Here is a 20193-nt window from a genome sequence, read left to right as displayed (position 1 = left end):
TTGGCAGCTGATAAGGCGGAGAGAGCTCCGATAAGCCAATCACGGGGCAAACGCGGGGTTGTCGGTCTAGAATCGTGCCTCAGGCAGAAACTCAAAGTAGAAGTTGCTCGCTCAGAATCATCATGTGGGATTCTTAGTCAAAATTCCCGTCATATCTATATGTCATGGTTGTCTATGCTAACTTTTGCAAGTCCTAGATCGTCCACTACCTGCAGGCCTGGGTCAGATGAAATATAGTTAAACCAGAACCGTAGCCCCTCAATTCCCTGTTCTCTGCAAAGGACTCCCTTATCCTCTGCCATCTCCAACTCCTCCGCTGCAACGCCCACACTCCATTTGAATCGCTGTGCCGCCTCCTGTGCAGTCACGGCACGTCCAAACAGACGCCAGTCCCAGGCTACCGGCTCCGTGGGTGGCACTTGACGGAGCTCTGCCATCCAGTCTAGCAGCTGCCGAAGGGTCTTCTCATCAGTCCAGTCGTATCGTTGAACAACGAGCAGTCCACTCTTGAAACGACGCAGACGAACTGGCAACTTCAATTTCTCCCATAGTTCCGCAGCCTTCTGAAAGTCCGAAGGACTTACGAGCTCGACCCCGTTTCGGGACCGGTTGAAGATTGCCCATAAGTCGATAAGACTAATGATCCCCCCTTCTTTCTGTAAGACGCCCTTACGATCATCGGTTAGATATTCCGCTAAATTTCGGGACAACTCCGACAGATATAGGCTCTCTGCCCCAGACCCGAGCATATCTTTCGTCGTCACCATACCCAACGCCGCCGCTGATTCCGAAAGGACGGCGCTAGTTTCAGCAGAGCTCTCGTCACTAGCCATCCCAGACTCGCGGGCTAGCGTCTCAGCAAGCGCAACAATATGTTTCGCCGATGCCATAAGCGCTTCAAGATCCTCGAAAGCATTGCCAATGACGAGCTCATTGTTCTTACGAGCCTCAAGGCCTCGTCGCTCAAGCCCCGCAATGCCAACTCCCGGTGAGCGAGGCTGTGATGCTCCAGGGCCGTTCGCTAATGCAGGCACGGCTAAACCTTGAGCTTCGAGGCTTGACTGCGATGGTTGTTGTGGCACAGGTGGAGCATTGTAAAGAAGCCATTTCCGCTGGATCAAGGCGCCCTTCAACCTTTCAAGAAATATTTTTTCGCCACCTCCACGGAATGACAATTTCATGCAATCTTTAATTTGCTTGCTCTTAATACTGCCCTGATCAAAAACAGGGGCCGGGGATTCTGCACGGTAGTGATCGCCATTGGTGACTTTGAGGATATTTGCAGAGACCAAGGAAGCTCCACACATTTCACATTCAATGAGAGACGGATGGTTGACGAATGTGCAGCGTGGACATGACACTTGGGCGCCATTTTGTGGAACCGTTAGGTTCTTGGGGCCATTATTCCCAAGTGAGGACTCTTGCCCAGGTTGGGGGATTGGTGGCGTCGCAACAGTGCTCTCACGACTTGTTGCAGCAGTGATTGCAGCCTTAAGGATAGTCGCAAGCGGGGGTTTGATACCACATGCCAGGCAAGGAGGTATCGGCGTCGACGCGGTAGCGGTGGATGGGTCGAAATTGGAGGGCACGGGATTGGAGAAGGTGCATATAGGGCATACCCATGTCGCATTCACGGGCGGAGGAAGTCCCGCACTAGGATGAGACACAGACTTTGGGGTCAGGGGTGACTGCGATCGAGAGGGACTTGCGCCAGCGCTTTTCGACCGGTCAATGTTCTTCAGTGGCTTAGGGTATAGCGTAATCTTTGGAGAGGACTTCCAGAAGCTTGCCTATGATACATTAGATTTCAGGCCAGTTTGCATGATTGAACCAGCACGTACTTGGTACTCTGTTCTATCAATATCCTTGAGGTCAATGCCAACTGAGTATTTCCGCGGCTCATCAACTGCTACATAACAGACACGATGCGAGGTCAAATAGGCATGGCCATTCTGATAATTGGGGATTTTATATTTTCTGATCATGCAAGAGACATCAACAGTCAGCAATTGAGAAGATATATACTGTGTCACTAAGGCTCGGTTCCAGAAGAAGTGAAATAGACCCAAGCATGGAGAGACCACCGATGCAGCAGGTGAAGTAACAACCGGCTACTCACCCTTCGTACAACCCCACCGCATCCTGGACAAAGAGTAAGGTCTCGTCGGGCAACAGCGAGGGGCGAAGCGCAGTTGTCAGATCCAAAGGCTTGAAGAACATCTAGTTAGATCAAGCAGCATCTCTTCACGATTGAAAGGGTGAAGAGGGGCAGAGTATACGAAAGCGAGATGCCTTGGCGCTGGTTGTATTGCTCGTTATCAGTCCAGATCGGCGTGCTGATGTAATATGTCTGTGTTGGGTAGGCGGTATCTTGTCCCCGTGCCAAGACGAAATCTCCGCCACCGAGACAAGTCAAGTGGGATCCAGCGTCACTAAGCGAGTCTCCCTCTCTCTCCGCTCATCATCCTTATTCACTCACCCTGAAGCCCGGAGAACATACCCCTGTGGATAACTTACATATCATCTTGCCCCTTGTCTCGTTAGAAACAGACCTGCCGACCTTATTTTTCTCTTACATTCAGTGATACCTACTCGGCTCTGATGGTGTAGGAATATGTTCTGACTGGCTCGAACCAAATCATCCGTAGTTAATACCTCTCTTTTCTGATCATCATCACTCTTCGCATTTCTTTATTGTCCCCTTTTGCACTGGCCCTTAGAATAGATCATCGTTTCTTCATTCATCATGAGCTCCGGCATCCCACCATGGCGTGTTGCGGCTTCAGCCACCGCTACCACCTCAATTCACTCTGGTCATGGTATGCTTCTCTTCCCGCCCGTGTTATTTGTTCAGACTTGACTAACGTGGTCAGCAGTGGCCCCAGCTTATATCCCAGTGCAAGCACGCCGTAGTATCGCGCCCACCAAAGCCACCAACCCTGTTCCTTCTACTACACCCCCGACGACGCCTGCCGATGCCGCCACCCGCAAAAAAGTAGAATTTCCAGAAGCCGTCCGCAAATATGTGCAACGCAGCTTTGCGCCTGAAAACCGCCTTCCCACGGTCGACCGGAGTGAGATGGAGGCGAAACTCAAGTCGGTCATCACGGAGGCAGCAGAGGGTAATATGCTCGATAAGATCGACTGGGAAACCCTGCCTCTGCCGCAGGTCATGGTTCAAAACGACCGCAACATGGTGCTCGCCAGCCCAGGTGTCTCGACTTGGGCCACATTTGGGACACATTCGCCGAAGAAGTCCAGCACTCCATTGGTTGACCTATCGAAGAAGAGGAAATCGGTGGAGTACCACGGAGACGCGAGCAGCTGTCCACCATGGAGACAAACTAACAACCAGAATGCCTTTGAAGACCGAGTCACTTATCCTTCCACAGACAAGCGGCAGAAGATGGACAGTAAGAACCCAAGTAAGTCAAAAGCTAATCTGGAGATGCGGAGGAAACGTTTCGAGGACGCACAAGGACGACATGGATCTTCGCCCTCATCCCGCGGTGCATCACCGACCCCCAATGCAAACCAAGGCCCTGTTGTCGGAAGGTGCCAGGAGCTCGAGAAGAACTACTTCCGCCTGACTTCTGCACCGAATCCGGATACCGTCCGTCCCTTGCCGGTCTTGATGAAAACATTAGACCTACTGAAGAAGAAATGGAAAAAGGACAACAACTATGGCTATATCTGTGATCAGTTCAAATCCCTGCGTCAAGATTTGACTGTACAGCATATCAGGAACGAATTCACTGTCAGCGTCTATGAAATCCATGCCCGAATTGCCCTAGAGAAAGGTGACCTTGGTGAGTATAATCAGTGCCAGACTCAACTACGAGCGTTGTATGCACAGCAGCTTGGCGGTCATCCTACGGAGTTCAAGGCCTATCGTATCCTCTATTTCATCCATACCCGCAACTGGACGGCCATGAACGATGCTTTGGCCGATCTAACTGCAGCAGACAAACGGGATCTTGCTGTGAAACATGCGTTGGATGTCCGTTCCGCTCTTGCTCTTGGGAACTATCATCGTTTCTTTCAGCTTTATCTCGACACCCCGAATATGGGGGCTTATCTAATGGATATGTTTGTGGATCGTGAGCGACTTTCTGCACTTGCAGCAATTTGTAAAGCGTAAGTTTCTCTTCAGACTCTACGTGTGACGGCCACTGACCTTGATAATACAGGTACAAACCTGACGTAAACATCCGTTTCATTACTGAAGAACTTGGTTTCGAGTCCGACGAGCAGAGCGCCCGCTTCATTTTGGACCATACTTCGGAGGACCTCCTCCAAGAGAAAGATGGCGTGGTGAGACTGCTTACGGGTGGCAGGGCCGGCCAACTGTTCGAAGGAGCCAAGGCCGAGGCCCACCGAATTGTCGATATCAAGGGACAGATCTAAGTTCCGTATCTCTCGATTTTACTTCTTTTCTTCTATTCCTCCTTGCAACCTGCGGTTTCACTTTCACCTTCCGACACCCCTTTCACCATTCTGGATACTTCTAGCACTCCCCAGCTTTCCCCTATTCTGTTCGTTTTTCAGGGCGCTTGGAGTTCTGTTCGTTTTATTTCCTTGCTTCCGGCATTAGAGGCGTCCTGCATTAACCGCTTACGATCTGAGTACATATACCCATTTTGACTTGAGGAGGATTGGTAGTGCACAGAGAGGAAAAAAAGGTCGATGGATGGAAGGCAGAAGTGGGTATAAGGGAAGGGGCGTCTGACGTTTGTTTGATAACATTTCGGTAGCGCAGCTGTCAATACAATGATCATTGTCAATTCTAAAACACGAAAAGTATGGGCAGCAGCCCCATTGTACCCACCACGGCGTCAACTGATACAAGTCTGTCTCCGTAGTATAAGAACAAAAACGGTCCTCATTATCCTGCCCACTGCGCCAATTTCACCCCCTCATGAACCTTACCACACACCCTCAAGCCAATAAAAACCCACTCCCTTCAACATCAGACACATCCATCCACCCTAACATTATGTATCCAACAGGACATACAAAGAAAGTACTTACCACCACAATCGACCCACAAATGAGGGGTACGTCAAAACAGTTACTAAGTAGTCACATTGATACCCCGCACCTCATCAACGCAAGCGAGATGAGATCAAAGTTACATAAAGGAGAAGTAAGTCGACCGTTAGAGGAAGATCGACAGTGATAAGTCAACAATGATCTATGTATGTATGTATGTATGTATCTATTATCTATCTATCTATCTATCTATCTATCTACTCTCGTACATGATACATGACACTATACTATACCCAGCTAGTTAATAATCCACTAAATCTGACAAGTCGCTCTCTCCCACTCCTAAGTAAGTAGATAGTCCTTCCCTCCCCCACCGGTCTAGACCCGTACTTCTGGGCCTCTCCATAAAGTACTCAGTACTTACAGTGGTAACTGAGTGAGTGAGTGAGTGACCATGCATATACTTTCCAAATTAAGTAGGTAAGTAAGTAGATAACCGTTAGTTAGTATCCGATGGTGGCAAAACCCTTAAAAGACGAGACGAGACGGAAATCAAACCCGATGATCAGCTGTAGATCGATTTCGATCATCGCGAGTTAGATAACTCCTGGGGGCCGGGTTGATGCACTAGTATCAATTGCTTACTACTATATAGCTTGATTTGATCGGAGGAGGGGAAAGGAAGGGTGGTGCATATGACATCTGGAGAATGATATATCAGATTTGCAGGATGGGTTGGTCGTTATCTGCACGAGGCTGAAGATGGTATATGGTATAGGTGCTGCTGTTTGGATTCGTCAGATGAGGGTTGTTTCAGTGCTTGTTTCATGGTCTATAATATTGAGGGACTGAAACAATATGATAGTTTGGTACTTTTCACGTGGTGATGGTGGTGCGGGGTTTACCAGAGTATACACAAAGTAACAGCAGGACATGATCTATGGATCCGTGCTTCACATAAATGGGCTGAAATTACGCAATATACCTGTGGTACTGTGGCACAAAGTAACTACAATCAGCTGTTGTGCTTTTTAGCTCAGCTACAGTAGTACTTAACTCAGCTGGCTAGTGGGCTCGATGGATGGATCGATTTTACCCACATACATCCAGAGTGTGGCGAATAATAGTATGATCTGATCAGCTGCGCGCTTATTCGGTCCAGCCATCTAAAGTACCTACTAGATACTTTTGTAGGTAGCTAAGTTGCTGCAGTGTGCCTCGACTACTGTATCTAGTTAGTTAGCTACCTTTATCTTCCATTGGCTACTAACGGTAAGATGGATAGACTGAAATTCTAAATTTTGGTGTGGCGTTGACTTCAGCTTTCGCTTGTTCGCGCGTATCGTTTTCTTTTTTTTTTCTTATTTCTTATTTCTTATACTCGCATATACGAGCAATAACCTTATGCGGACGGCGTCTGGAATAAGCCCGGTTAGGGATTTGACTGGGTGCAGTGACTGGGCTGTCTACTACCTGCAAGGGTGGTGTGTCTGTGAATGTGGATGAGGTGCAGGGTGTACAAGGTTTTCGAGAACTGGCTTGGGGGGGGGGGAAATGGAATGGATCTAGATGATGTGTGTAGTAGAGTAATATCTTGCTTGGAGAATCCATGTCATACTCTGCAGCTGGAGTATGCCACTACTGTAGGTACTGGAGGAGACAGAGATCGCGTGCATTACCCTATCTACTTTTGTAGATACGGAGGTAAATACATGAGGCTGGATGCAAAGTACTTGACCTTTTCAAAATAATGCAGCTCAGTCGTCCCTTACAGTTTTCGGTCATATTGGAAAAAGTGCGGTTATACCTCTCTGCCTTGCCAACTAGCTAGCATTTGGGTTACAGCATTGTTGGGATCCAAACTAATCCATCTTTGAGGCGGAACTCCGGGGGATTCTCTTCAGACCTGATCGTCTTCCACCTATACTAGATGGAGAAGAGACCCTGTGCCGATCCAAAGAAAAAAAAAGTGCAGCAAATGTAAAGTCCGGGTTGGGTGACTGGATTGGGTAAAATCCAGGCATACAACCATGGATGCATTTCCAGCCTAAGTACCTTTTTTCCCCGTCCGAGCTCCCTTTGCAGAGTTTCAGGCTCGGAGGTACAGCGGTACAGGGGAAATGATAGTCCAGGAGATGGGTAAATTGGAAAAAGATAAAAATTGGGAGCAGTTCGTCCCTTTCCCGTTTTCTTTTCTCCGCTTAGTAAAAAAAAAAAAAAATTAAGATTATGAAGTCGTCGGGGTTAGTTAAACTCTGCTACAATTGATCGAACAAGTCTAGATATAGATACTCTGTAGAACAGGTTACTAATTAGTTGAACTAATTGACACCTGAATCAGCCGGCAGTTGGCAGCCCTCCGTTAATTAAAAGGAAGGGCACACAGACCACAGGAATGTGTGTGTGTTTGTCTGTGGTGTGGTGTGTGGATGAGTAAACTCGGTGTGTGTGTGTGTTGAACCCACACACACCTTCTTCCTTGCCCACCCGAGCAGCCCAATGACCATTCCTGCCCTGCCCGTCGCAACTCAGGTACGCTGGACCGGGGGCCACTTGTGGCCCATACACAGTACGTACGCGCTGGGCTTTTGGTTTGTCTCCTGCAGAATCTGGGACACTCACACACACCACAGTGACCACACACAGGGGCTGCGAGCCATGGTTGTCTTTATTTCTAGTCTGTTCGGCTGATTCTTATCGCCTATCGATCGGGGGGGTTTCCAGCTGGACGGTGCCGGCCTTCTATACCACACCCGGTTTAATGCGACGGGGGGAAAAAGGGAATTTGGGAGGGGCGGTGGTTCACTGCTGCCCAACTGCGCCCAGGGGGATAAATATGAAAAGTAAAATAAGGGAAGTGAATAATGAACCCACCTTAAACTAACTAAATAACTAGTAACTAAAGGGAAAGAGAAAGGGGAAAATCATAATCAAGGAATAAAAATCACTAACAAGAAAGAGGGAAAAGAGTCAGGGATGACACTACCAACAGGGCTGGAAGCAGAAACGAACTAAGGAGTCTCAGCTAACTAAAGTATTTACTTCCTAGTCCCTTAGCGACCAACCAGGATGGACATCGGCCGTCATACCTTACGCGGTGCATCCATGCAGACGGCCGGGGAGCAGCTCCCGGTCTGCTGGTTGACTGGTGAATCGACTAAATAAAGGATTTTTAGGCACACAACCACCTGCTTTGGCGTCGAAGCTGAAGGAATTGACATTGGTGGGTGAGAAAATTCATTGGATTTTGTAAGGTGAGTGAGTGACTGACTGACTGACTGAGTCTGTATGGTGTGCTTTGTAGAATTTGGGTCTTGATTGTTGGGATTTGATTGATGTATGGTATGTATTGAGGCAGGCAGCGTTGGGTTATAATATCATTATATTGTCTCCTTCTGAACCGCTCTCTTGTCTTGTCCTTGTCTCGCAATCTTTTTGATTTTCCTTATGGATGATTTGCCCCCATCACTATCACAATCACAATCACTTTGCACCAAGCAGTTTGAGTTCATCGTCATTTCCTCTGTTAGTCTAGGTTTAAAAAAAGAAAGTGAAGAAAACAGACGCACTAGCTTCAAGGACCAGGCGATCCGAGCAGATAACTAGTCCAGCCAGCCAGTCCAACGTCTATCACGATCTGCTACAAACCGGACATTGCCTTCCTTTGTTGGTAAGTGTATGTGCCTTCGACCGGCGGATGAAGTATCGCGCTCTGCCTATTTTCACTTACTTTTTCACCACCACCTCCTTTAATCCCAGTCATCTGGTTTTATACCCGCTTGTAACCCTTCTTTGGATCCTTCCTCGAGTTCGATTTACTGCCACGAGGACAGAACCAACGCCATACTAACCTCCCTCATCTCCAATTCGCAGGTCGGGGAACCAGCCAACCGGGAACGAGGGTGCTGGAGTACCCGCCACAGTTGAACCAGCAGTTCGATTTTCTCGACGGCTTCCATCCTTCACACCCCACGACGGTCCATGCCATCCGGCCACTAATCCACTCAATCCACTTATTTGCCTCTCCTTCGTCTGGTTCACAGCCACCAAGTGCTCCCGCAAAGTGGTGGTAGGAGTCAGGACGGCCCATTATTCTCCTATCGCCGTGCCTTTGACTCGACCGCTTACTACTACTTACTTCTTGCCTCTCCCACCACCACCATCATCATCGTCATCATCGCCGCCAACTTTACTATCTCCCGACTTCCATAACCAGGTGTGTCGCAAGGAGCAGGCGAACTATCTGGTAACTTAAAGAAAAGGAAAAATATTAAACCCTTCTGCTGGGGGGAGGACCTTCCAGAACACTGCAACCCTGGGAACCTTCCGCCGAGCTGTCACGCGTGGATCCTCGTCATTGTCCACCCACTGAACCACTCCAGCGCACCCATTCTATTCCCATCCACCTATCCATCCATCCATCCTCAGGGGCGGGGGGAAGACCAAAGGAAAGCGGGCCGCTTTTTTTCTGTCCCAGTCGTCGCAATCCAGAACTCCCCATACCGGCTCGTCCGTGGTAGTCCTGCTCGTTTGAGGGCGAAAAATAGGCAAAGAAAGGCAAGCAGAAATTAGGAGGCCACTGCACTGTCACACTTGTCTGGGTTACTTGCAGACCAGCGTTTAGGGAGTTACTCTAATTTTTCTTACTATAACAACATATCGCCGCTGACAACCGTCCGCTCTATTTCACCCATTGACACACTCTCTTGTCCCTCCCTCTCTCTCTCTCTCTATTTCCCCATCAAACCCCAGGCTATTTTGTCTGTTACTATCTTTTTTACTGTATCACTTTAAAACGCTCCTTCATTGTTCAGATTTAAAGTTTTCGTCTTACTATATTTTTTTTTTCCTTTTCTTTTACTCATCTACCCTGTCTCTTTTGCCTCATTCGTCTCTCTCAGCTGCTACCCGGGATTGCCGCCCATTCTCTTGTTCTTTTGGTTTCTTTGTATTCCAACACATCCCATCGCCGACAAGACCTTCGAGTTTACAGTGATACGCCTGGACCGGGGTGGCTGACAACGGGCATAAAGTGGATGATCAGATCTTGTCTGCTGCAGGCCTCGCTCAAACCACCAAACCCTACTCGTCCCCGTACTTATTACGTCTTGCCTTGCCTCGGCGGCTGATCTGGCGTTCCCGACCACCTGTGGGCACGGCCTGGCTAGGTTGACCTGCCTAGGGAGTATTATTCATTGATTCATTCCGACGTTCATTTATTTAGTTTCGCCCGGAAGGAGAATTTAGCAAACTAAATAATGAAGGTACGTACATCTATCTGTTCCAAGCTGGCAAACCCTCCCTGCAAGCAAACCCCTCGTTTTCCCGCCCCTCGTTTATCTCGATTGTCGCTTGTTCCGAGCGCCCTCCTCCCCGAAAAATTAGCACCTTGATTGATGACTGTGGCCCTTCCCTTTCTTCTTTCTGACTGGGAACGATCATTATTGCCGCGCGCAATCTATCGGCTCTGGACTAATCTCCAACACCGCCAATTAATTAGGCCATTCGACGCTCTCTCAAAGGGGAGAAAGATCCCAAACCCCACCACCACCACCATCTCAGTCACCATAGTCACCACCACCTTTCTATTACTCCAAAGTCCGCCATCGCCATCCTTCCGCCAAAGAAGGTGTGTTACACCCTTTCCTTTCTTTAATTCTCCCCTTCACTTTTCACTTTTCTTGTTTCCTTTCCATTTTTATTTTTTCCCCCCCATCCCTCCCCCAATCTTCAATTCTATTTCCACTCTCTCCATTTCTTTGCCTTTCGGATCCCTGGTTGATCCCACCCTCCCCTCCTTCCCCCCCTGCCTTTACCCCTCCTTTTCTTCTATAGTCGCATCCTTCAAAAATTCCATTTTGGAGTTGTTTGTCGATTGTAATTGATTTTTTCTACGTGTTATTCGCTTTCGTTCGCCGACATTAGTCGCGCAGCCTATCCTTGGCGACCCGTTGTTGACCACATCCCTGTGCTGCGCGTAGGTCATCAAAGCGCTCTACGATTACCAACCGGAACCCGGGAACTCGCAGGAACTCGCCTTCAGCAAGGGAGACTTCTTTCACGTTATCAGCAGGGAGGACGACTTGGACTGGTACGAAGCGTGCAATCCGCTCATCCCTAGTGCGAGGGGGTTGGTTCCCGTGTCCTTCTTTGAAGTGATTGGCAAAAACGAAAGACACAGCGCCGGATCGGTGGACCATCATAAGAAGAAAGAGCCGCACGACTCAGGCTTCTCCGATCGAGCTGCCTTCCCAGGTACAGACTTCGTCAGCAATTCCTCCCGCAATAGCTTCCAACCCAGGATGTCGCAGTTGGGGAAGGGCTCGAGTGCCATGGTCTATGGCATCGTTCAGTACGACTTCCAGGCCGAGCGACCGGACGAACTAGACGCCAAAGCTGGCGAGGCCATTATTGTTATCGCCCAGTCGAACCAGGAATGGTTTGTCGCCAAACCTATCGGTCGCCTGGGTGGCCCGGGTCTCATCCCCGTTTCCTTCCTCGAACTTCGCGATATGCAGACAGGTCAAGCGGTCACCGATCCGCTTGAAGCTGTGAGGCGTGCCGGCGTGCCGAAGGTGGAGGAATGGAAGAAGATGACGGCCGAGTACAAGAACAGCAGCATCACGCTGGGCAAGATCGATTCTGCTGGTGGCTCGTCGATGCAGTCCGTCACGTCGAGCATGGACAAGATGTCCATCGGACGTCAGAGTCAAATGAGCCAAAATGGCCAGTCCCAGGTAAGTCACCAATGTTTTCCCCTTTTGTCGCATCCATGCACTCGTGAGGACTGTCGCCCTAACCTTCCGTGCGATAGGGCTACCACACTCGCAATGCTAGTAAAGGGTCTCTTGTGCAACAAGTTTCGCATCAATCGCAGCAGAGTTATCACCAGTCATTGATGGCGCCCATCGCGGCGTCTATTCCCCGGTACTGCTTTGACAACGACAAATACTGGTACATCATCGAGGCCAAAATGGAGGACGGTCGCTGCTGGGAGTTGGCCCGCTACTACCACGACTTTTACGATTTCCAGATCGCACTGTTGACTCAATTCGAGGAGGAAGCCGGTAACCGTGGCAAGCCGCGCACGCTGCCGTATATGCCCGGACCAGTCACCCATGTCACGGACGCCATCTCCAACGGCCGCCGACAGAATTTGGATGAATATATCAAGAAGCTCTTGGCTATGCCGCCCCATATCTCTCGCTGCCAATTGGTCCGTCAGCTCTTCGCTCCCCGCCCCGGTGACTTTGAAATCGATCCCAACGCATTTGGCGAAGAGACCCGGTTCTCCGGTGGCTCGCATCATTCCTCGGCGAATGAGCCGTCACGGAGCGTGTCGCGCCAGTCGTCGCAGGCACCGATTGCCGTTCACACAGAGCGCAACTCGCACCAGCGCGGTCAACCCTCCCTCTCACTTTCCAATGGCGCACCACCCCCGATGAACCGCCAACCTAGCTCGTTAACGCAGGTGTCGACGTCGAGCGGCGGTGCCATGAAAGTCAAGGTTTTCTTCCAGGATGACCTCATTGCGATCCGGGTCCCGAACGACATCAGCCTTCAGCAGCTCAAGGAGAAGCTCACGGACCGTCTAAAGATTCAGGATGAAATTGTGGTCCAGTACAAGGACGAACCGTCCGGGACGTACGTCGACTTGGCCACGGACAGTGACCTGGATACGGCGATCCAGCGGAATTCCAAGCTCACACTATATGTTGGACTTGCATAGAAGCGTTATTTTATCACCCTCCGTCTATATCCCGATAGATCTGTCTGTCATTTTTATCAGTTTTCTTTTGTTGTCCGAATATTGCACCCGTTTGTGACGGTGTATCGGGTGTCCCGGTGTTATGGTTATTTTTCCTGCTGTCTCTGGTCATCAGCCTCTGAGCGGTTGTTATTGAATCACGAGGTTGATGCTTTGACAAGAATGACATGTCTGAAACGTTTACGCCATCATGTACTCTTTGTTTGTTTTTTTGAAGCTGCACTTTTCTGTTGTGTGGGCCATGGCTGATTGTTTACCCTCCATACCCTGTTACTGTGATGTGCTATTGTCTTTTGTACATAAGTCTTCTCTTGCATATATATTCTAGCCGTAGGCTACGACACCTACTGTTTACCGTCTGCTTTTTGTGCCAAGTAGAACACATGGTAGGGAACCAATTACCATTCTGGCGTTCACAATAAACGAATGATCCACTTCGGCCAAATAAGGCTTTGTCGGCTCTAAATCTGGGGGCCGATCAGTTGCCGCTCTCCGAGTCACATGACAGACCATCGGAATGCCTTTTCTTGTTGCTTCGGTTCCTTTTCGCCGCGGAGTTCTGCTCTTCCGGTCAATATCGGGGCTCTTCAGAGGACTTTCTTTCTCACTTGCATACTTGCATTCGACCCGTTGAGTCGAGTCGACTTGTACATACTTGTCAGCGCGTGCATTCCTGTTGCCCTCTCCAGTGTCCACTTGTCTGTCCCCGCTTCTTCGCCGCGTGGGCGCCGCACTTGACCGTCTCATTCGCCGAGTATTTGCCGACCGAACAACCTCGGGTTTAAGTCTCCACGACTTTGTCGCAACGCACATTTGATCAGACACACACCATTTTCTTATGCAGTTTTCGTTATACGCAACGTCCATGAGCGGATCCTCGGCGAAATTGTGCGCGGACTACCTGCCCGGCGCACTGAGGGCTCGGGGCCCTCTTTTGCGTGCCGTTCCTCGGGGCACTCGCCGGCCTGGCGCCAGGGAGTATAGACGGGGTGCTCATGGCGCGAACAGCTCCCGCTATGAGCCGTCGGTGACGGCTCACCGGGTACCGGTCCGTGATGGGTTCAATGTGAGGTTGTCGCAGGGCCAGTATGCGCGCCGCTTTGCGACAGCCGCCGAGGGGAAGGCTGTGGAGGGTGACGCTGCAGCTGGGATGCAGGGTGGTCCGCTGGTGGAGTATGATGCTCGTGTACAGCAGGGTCGCTTGCGAGATGATCCGTATCAAAGACGTATGTTGGATTCCCATGTAAATTGGTTGTCTCCGGTCGAGCGGAGGTCACTTCCGTAGGGAGGAGGGAGAGTCTGAATTAATATCCTTATCTCGATTACACACGCTAACATGCTTGAATTACAATGAACAGAAATCATTGAGCAACTGCAGGACCTGTACGAACGACTGCGATCCTACAACCCCCCGCCGGTCGTCCAGCCAAGCATCGAATCCCTCGACCCCAAGCCCAAGTCGTTCTTCGGCTCGCTGTTCAATCGCAACGCAAAGCAGGAACTTACAATCCCCGAATCCCTCCCCAAGGGACTGTACATGTACGGCGACGTAGGATGCGGCAAGACCATGCTCATGGACCTATTCTACGAGACCCTCCCACCCAACATCAAGACCAAGACCCGCATCCACTTCCACAACTTCATGCAGGATGTGCACAAGCGCATGCACGTCGTCAAGATGAAGTACGGCAACGACTTTGATGCGCTGCCTCTCGTGGCGGCTTCCATCGCAGAGGGCTCGAGCGTGCTGTGTTTCGACGAGTTCCAGTGCACAGATGTCGCAGATGCGATGATTCTCCGAAGGTAGTACACCGACCAGCCTCACCCAAACCACAACCATTACTCACGAATAAAACAACAGACTCCTCGAATCCCTCATGTCCCACGGCGTTCTCCTCGTCACCACCTCCAACCGTCACCCCGACGACCTCTACAAGAACGGCATTCAACGCGAATCCTTCATTCCCTGCATCAATCTCCTCAAGACCGCCCTCGACGTTATCAACCTCAACTCTCCCACCGACTACCGCAAGATCCCCCGCCCCCCAGCAGCCGTCTACCACCACCCGCTCGGCCCAGACGCCGACCACCATGCCCAGAAATGGTTCGACTTCCTCGGCGACCCCATCAACGACCCCCCACACCCCGCCACCCAAGAAGTCTGGGGTCGCAAGATCCATGTGCCCCTGGCCAGCGGCAAAGCCGCCAAATTCAGCTTCCAGCAGCTCATCGGCAGCGCTACCGGCGCAGCAGATTACCTAGAACTCGTCCGGAACTACGAAGCCTTTATCATCACCGATGTGCCGGGCATGAACCTTACCCAGAGAGATCTGGCTAGACGGTTCATTACTTTCATCGATGCCGTCTATGAGAGTAGGGTGCGTTTGCCTCCCCAACCAAACCTTTCCCCCCTTAAAACAACCGCCCCATACCAGTAAAACTAACGAAATAAATCAAACAGGCAAAATTAGTCCTCACCACCGAAGTTCCCCTCACCAACCTCTTCCTCTCAGCCGACGACGTCAAATCCACCCTCACGGACGGCAGCAACGACGACGGCGCGGACCTCTCCGACGCGATGCGCATGATGATGGACGATCTAGGCTTGTCGATGCAAGCGCTCAAAACGACCTCGATCTTCAGTGGTGATGAGGAGCGGTTCGCGTTCGCGAGAGCATTGTCCCGTCTGTCTGAAATGGGAAGTAAGATGTGGGTGGAGCGCGGCTTGGGAGTGGGAATGGATGCGGATCATGGGAAGAGTGAACATGATGCGTATTTGAAGGCGAGGAGTCGCTGGTCGGAGGATAATATGTGATTCTCCACCGTCATCCTTTTCCTGGGTTTTAGAGAGTGAGGAGATGTTGTTTCTAGATGGTTGTTGGGTTCTTTATTGCATATATATACTTCTTCTATACATACGTGTATACATTCACAGTTGCATTTACAGATTATAGAGCTTGAATATCATGGTGATGAGTACATTTTTTTCGCATTCATATTCATTTACACAGATTTGAATAATGTTGTTGACTATACATACAACTCTCATAATGGAAAGTATAACATGACGTCATTAATCCACCCAACGATCAACCAGGAACTTCAGTCAAAACAAGTCTGTCTTAATCTATCAGGGACAATCTAAGTTTTTCTCCACTCTCAGCTGAGTGCTCCTGTCACTTTTTTAATGATTTAATTGCCATTGGCCAAAAGCATAGGCGATGGCTCCTCTACGATGGAGACTGTCAATGCAGGGAGTGGACTCTAGTGGCACATCACTGACATCATGAGTTCCTTCTCTTCACAACCAAATCTGTGGACCATTGACAGCGTTGCATCATGGTTCCGGTCCAGACTAAGTCCCTGATCTACTGTAGTATTACAGGTGCTTAGAAATATATTGGTCGTTGTTGGGGCGGAAGGGTATTTAGTAGATAGGTGGTACCCTGCGAACTGCTTTCTATTCATCACACTGTATCAGTAACCAGTGTGTGTGAGAAACTGGAAATACATACATACATACATACATACATCCTTCACCATGGCCAGCGAACGCTTCAACATGACCACCAAACAAGACGATCTCGCCCGGGACACAATCCAACTATCCGGCGTTCAACCCATGACCACCGATTACGGGATCAAGATCTCGGATCCGGATCATTGGCTTCGCGTCGTTGATGCGCAGCATAATGGTCCTTCGTTGCTAGAGGATCCGATTGCGAGGGAGAAGGTATGATTCTTCCCTTTCTTATAACATGGTCCGCCCTCTGCTAGAGTATCGACTGACCCAGTGCAGATCATGCGCTTCGACCACGAACGGATCCCTGAACGAGTCGTGCATGCCCGTGGCGCTGGAGCCTTCGGAACCTTCAAGCTCCATAAAGCCATTCCTGATCTCTCCTCAGCCGGTGTCTTGAATGACACGGAGCGCGAAACGCCCGTTTTTGTGCGGTTTTCCACCGTCCAGGGTAGTCGAGGGAGTGCGGATACTGTTCGGGATGTCCGGGGCTTCGCTGTGAAGATGTATACTGCTGAAGGGAACTGGGATATTGTGGGGAATAATATCCCTGTCTTCTTTATTCAGGATGCTATCAAGTTTCCTGACGTTATTCATTCGGTTAAGCCGGAGCCTCACAATGAGATTCCTCAGGGTCAGAGTGCGCATAATAACTTTTGGGACTTTCAGTATATGCATTCGGAAACGACTCATATGCAGCAGTGGGTGGGTTTGTTTGGTTTACTTGCTGAATGAGCAGCTGGCTGATTGGTTTGTTGCTAGGTCATGTCGGATCGTGCTATCCCTCGTTCGTACCGTATGATGCAAGGCTTCGGTGTCAATACCTACTGTCTTGTGAATGACAAGGGGCAGAGGCATTTTGTCAAGTTTCATTTCACACCGGAGCTCGGGGTTCATTCTCTCGTCTGGGACGAAGCGCTGAAGATTGCAGGTCAGGATCCTGACTTCCATCGGAAGGATCTGATGGATGCCATTGAGGCAGGCCACTATCCCAGGTGGAAGTTCGGCATCCAAGTGATTCCAGAGGAGAAGAAGGATGACTTTGAGTTCGATATCCAGGATGCAACCAAGATCTGGCCGGAAGAACTTGTGCCAATCCAGTACATTGGACAGCTGGAACTGAATCGCAATGTTGACGAGTACTTTCCCCAAACCGAGCAAGTGGCTTTCTGCACAAGCCATATCGTGCCCGGTATTGATTTCTCGGACGATCCCCTTCTTGTGGGCCGCAACTTCTCCTACTTCGATACCCAGATCTCTCGTCTGGGACCTAACTGGCAAGAATTGCCAATCAATCGTCCCGTATGTCCGTACATGAGTCTGGTCAACCGGGATGGCCAGATGAGACACCGCATCACAAAGGGCAAGGTGAACTATTGGCCTAACAGGTTCGATGCGAATCCCCCATCCTCTCCAGCCCATGGGGGATTTGCGACCTACCCTGAGAAACAGCGGGGCGTGAAAGCACGTGCACTGTCAGACAAGTTCAGCGAGCATTTCAACCAGGCTCAACTGTTCTACAACTCTCTCAGCCCCATAGAAAAGCTCCATGTCTCCAAAGCATTCTCCTTCGAGTTGGACCATTGCGATGAGGAGATTGTGTATAAGCGTCTCTCGGAACGACTGGCCGTCGTTGACCTCCAGCTGGCGAAGACTGTTGCGAAGAATGTCGGAGGCAATACGCCGACCAAGGCACCAAAGGAGAACGATGGAAAGACATCGAAAGGCTTGAGCCAGTTCGACTACCTTTCTGACACCGCGCAGATTACTACTCGCCGAGTTGCCATCCTCATCGCGGATGGCTTCGACCTCAACTCATACGGGGACATGAAGAGCGCTTTGCAGCAGCAAAATGCATTTGTATTCACCATTGGATCCCAGCGCCAGGGTGTCACCTCCGGATCAGGGGAGAAGGTGATTCCCGATCACCACTTCCCAGGAATGCGTTCCACGCTCTTTGACGCGACTTTCGTACCCGGTGGAAAACACGTTGATGTGCTGGCGAAGAACGGCATCGCTAAGCACTGGATTGCTGAGTCCTTTGCACACTTGAAGCCTATTGCTGGCGTAAACGAAGCAGTGGACTTCATCCGGAAGCAAATCAACCTAGATGCGGTCAAATATGCCTCGGATGGTCAAGTTAAAGAGAGCTATGGAGTGGTGACTGCCCATGGCGCACCTGCGCAGCTATTGCAAGTATCGTCCAATATTGGTAGCGAGAGCAAGGGATTCATCGACCAGTTTATCTGGCAAATCTCAAGGCACAGGAACTGGCAGAGGGAGTTAGATGGCTTGGTGGATGAGATCGCTGCATAGTAGAATGTCGGTCAACAAGTATTTATGAGATAATGAATAGCGGTCCCTGATGTTTGTCATAACATGGTTTGTAATAGACTCCCAGTAAGTGAGAAGCTGAGAGAATCAACTCTAGCAGCAGTTACAATTGGAATAAAATGCCGAAATTGCTACGTCAGCTGCATATGATGTGTGACATGGGTAATGGTGTGAGCATGTCGGAGCTGGATGGCACAACAGTCTAGACCTTCACCCTCAGCATAGAGACTTGAGAGTAACATGTTTGCCTAGGTATAGACACCCTAGAAAGGGCCCCTCACAACATGTTCGACCAGCCTGGTTTGTAAAAGTTTATCGCATTCCAGGCCGGCCCGATTCTAATGTAAGGGGTAATAAGCCGGTAGCCTCACACCTGGCCGTGAGTACTTCTACAGCAAAAGGTCGTCTGGGCTTTGTCTCATTCTCATCTGAGGGAGTTCGGTATCATGGTGCTCAAAATATCACGCGCCACGCGATTGATGGTGGTAGTTGTCATCTCCTCGGCATTCTTTGTGGCTGAGATCTCAGGTTGGCTCCCCTCTCTCCCTCTGCAGATTGCTTCATTGCAAGCCTGGCTGATGCGACCGTACGGTAGTTGGTTTTTACACACATTCCCTTGCTTTGGTGGCCGATGCTTTTCATTATGTATGTGTGGCCCATTATTGCAAAGCGGTCACTTATGAATCTAGTTGAACGACCTGGTCGGGTTTGTTGTCGCGCTCGTTGCTCTCAAGGTAGTCCACAGCACGGTCAAGAAAGGTGCAGCAGGTACTGAGTTCACTCCAGGTATCAGAAGCAGACGAATCGCCGAAAGCCCTATCTTTTGGCTGGCAACGAGCCCAGTTGCTGGGCGCCTTCTTCAATGGCGTCCTACTGTTCGCGCTTGGCATTAGCATCTTCCTACAGTCCATTGAGCGATTCATCACACTCCAGCGTTGGTGCTCCGTCCTCCTGTCAAACTCATCCGGTTAATGTGCAACAGGTGTTGAGAATCCTAAGCTCATGTTCATCATGGGAGCCATCGGACTGACCCTGAATCTTATCAGCGCCACGTTTCTCCATGGTAATTCCGGCTTCAACAGCTAATGAGGCGGCCTCGGTAACTGTTTTACAGAGCATCATCATCATGATCACGGACATGAACCTAGTTCTGTGGCTCTGGAAGAGCTTCCGGTGTCGACGACGGATGACATCACAGTACCGGAACGACCAGGAAGTCCGAACGTTAGTACTTGAGCAGAACATAGAGCTTTCAGCTGGCTGACTCTACTCTGTAGCACGATAACCATAAACACCTTTCGCATGGGGCTCGGACAACCTCTCACGGACATGACCTAGGAATGCTCGGGGTCTTGACCCATGTTATAGGCGATGCGGCCAATAACCTTGGGGTGATGGCAGCGGCCTTGGTCATATGGTTCACTCACTATGGAGGGCGATTCTATGCGGATCCAGGCACAAGCATGGGAATAGCCATCATGATAATGTTGTCTTCAATCCCACTAGGTATGTCCTTCGACGTTGTTTAATCCATAGACACTGAATCCAATGATAGTACGGCGATGCGGTCTCATCTTGC

At 50.1% G+C, this 20193-nt stretch overlaps 6 protein-coding genes across 6 annotated transcripts; 5 read left to right on the top strand and 1 right to left on the bottom strand.

Moving 5' to 3' along the window:
* Positions 1–155: 155 nt before the first annotated feature.
* On the bottom strand, positions 156–2220 carry AKAW2_40765S (ESCRT-II subunit protein VPS36; the record flags this gene model as incomplete). Its single annotated transcript, XM_041689130.1, has 3 exons — positions 156–1790; positions 1842–1977; positions 2120–2220. 3 exons carry the CDS (start codon positions 2218–2220, stop codon positions 156–158), a joined length of 1872 nt encoding a protein of 623 aa, XP_041542845.1.
* Positions 2221–2746: 526 nt separating this feature from the next.
* Positions 2747–4407, top strand: AKAW2_40764A (SAC3/GANP domain protein; the record flags this gene model as incomplete). Its single annotated transcript, XM_041689129.1, has 3 exons — positions 2747–2819; positions 2877–4137; positions 4191–4407. 3 exons carry the CDS (start codon positions 2747–2749, stop codon positions 4405–4407), a joined length of 1551 nt encoding a protein of 516 aa, XP_041542844.1.
* A 6887-nt stretch (positions 4408–11294) lies between these two features.
* BEM1 (phosphatidylinositol-3-phosphate-binding protein BEM1) lies at positions 11295–12721 on the top strand (the record flags this gene model as incomplete). The annotated part of the gene is made up of 2 exons (XM_041689128.1): positions 11295–11729; positions 11807–12721. The coding sequence occupies 2 exons, from the start codon at positions 11295–11297 to the stop codon at positions 12719–12721; spliced, it is 1350 nt and encodes a 449-aa protein (XP_041542843.1).
* Positions 12722–13598: 877 nt separating this feature from the next.
* On the top strand, positions 13599–15575 carry AKAW2_40762A (AFG1 family ATPase; the record flags this gene model as incomplete). The annotated part of the gene is made up of 4 exons (XM_041689127.1): positions 13599–13986; positions 14119–14563; positions 14622–15138; positions 15222–15575. The coding sequence occupies 4 exons, from the start codon at positions 13599–13601 to the stop codon at positions 15573–15575; spliced, it is 1704 nt and encodes a 567-aa protein (XP_041542842.1).
* Positions 15576–17045: 1470 nt separating this feature from the next.
* Positions 17046–18596, top strand: CAT1 (catalase A; the record flags this gene model as incomplete). The annotated part of the gene is made up of 1 exon (XM_041689126.1): positions 17046–18596. The coding sequence occupies one exon, from the start codon at positions 17046–17048 to the stop codon at positions 18594–18596; it is 1551 nt and encodes a 516-aa protein (XP_041542841.1).
* A 464-nt stretch (positions 18597–19060) lies between these two features.
* Positions 19061–20143, top strand: AKAW2_40760A (putative di-, tri-valent inorganic cation transporter; the record flags this gene model as incomplete). The annotated part of the gene is made up of 7 exons (XM_041689125.1): positions 19061–19142; positions 19210–19259; positions 19304–19348; positions 19401–19548; positions 19597–19677; positions 19729–19838; positions 19892–20143. 7 exons carry the CDS (start codon positions 19061–19063, stop codon positions 20141–20143), a joined length of 768 nt encoding a protein of 255 aa, XP_041542840.1.
* Positions 20144–20193: the final 50 nt, after the last annotated feature.

The sequence above is a fragment of the Aspergillus luchuensis genome, chromosome 4, assembly GCF_016861625.1.
Source record: "Aspergillus luchuensis IFO 4308 DNA, chromosome 4, nearly complete sequence".
Classification (NCBI taxonomy): domain Eukaryota; kingdom Fungi; phylum Ascomycota; class Eurotiomycetes; order Eurotiales; family Aspergillaceae; genus Aspergillus; species Aspergillus luchuensis.
The sequence above is the reverse complement of the archived record's forward strand: the minus strand, read 5'-3'. Positions and strand labels throughout refer to the sequence as shown.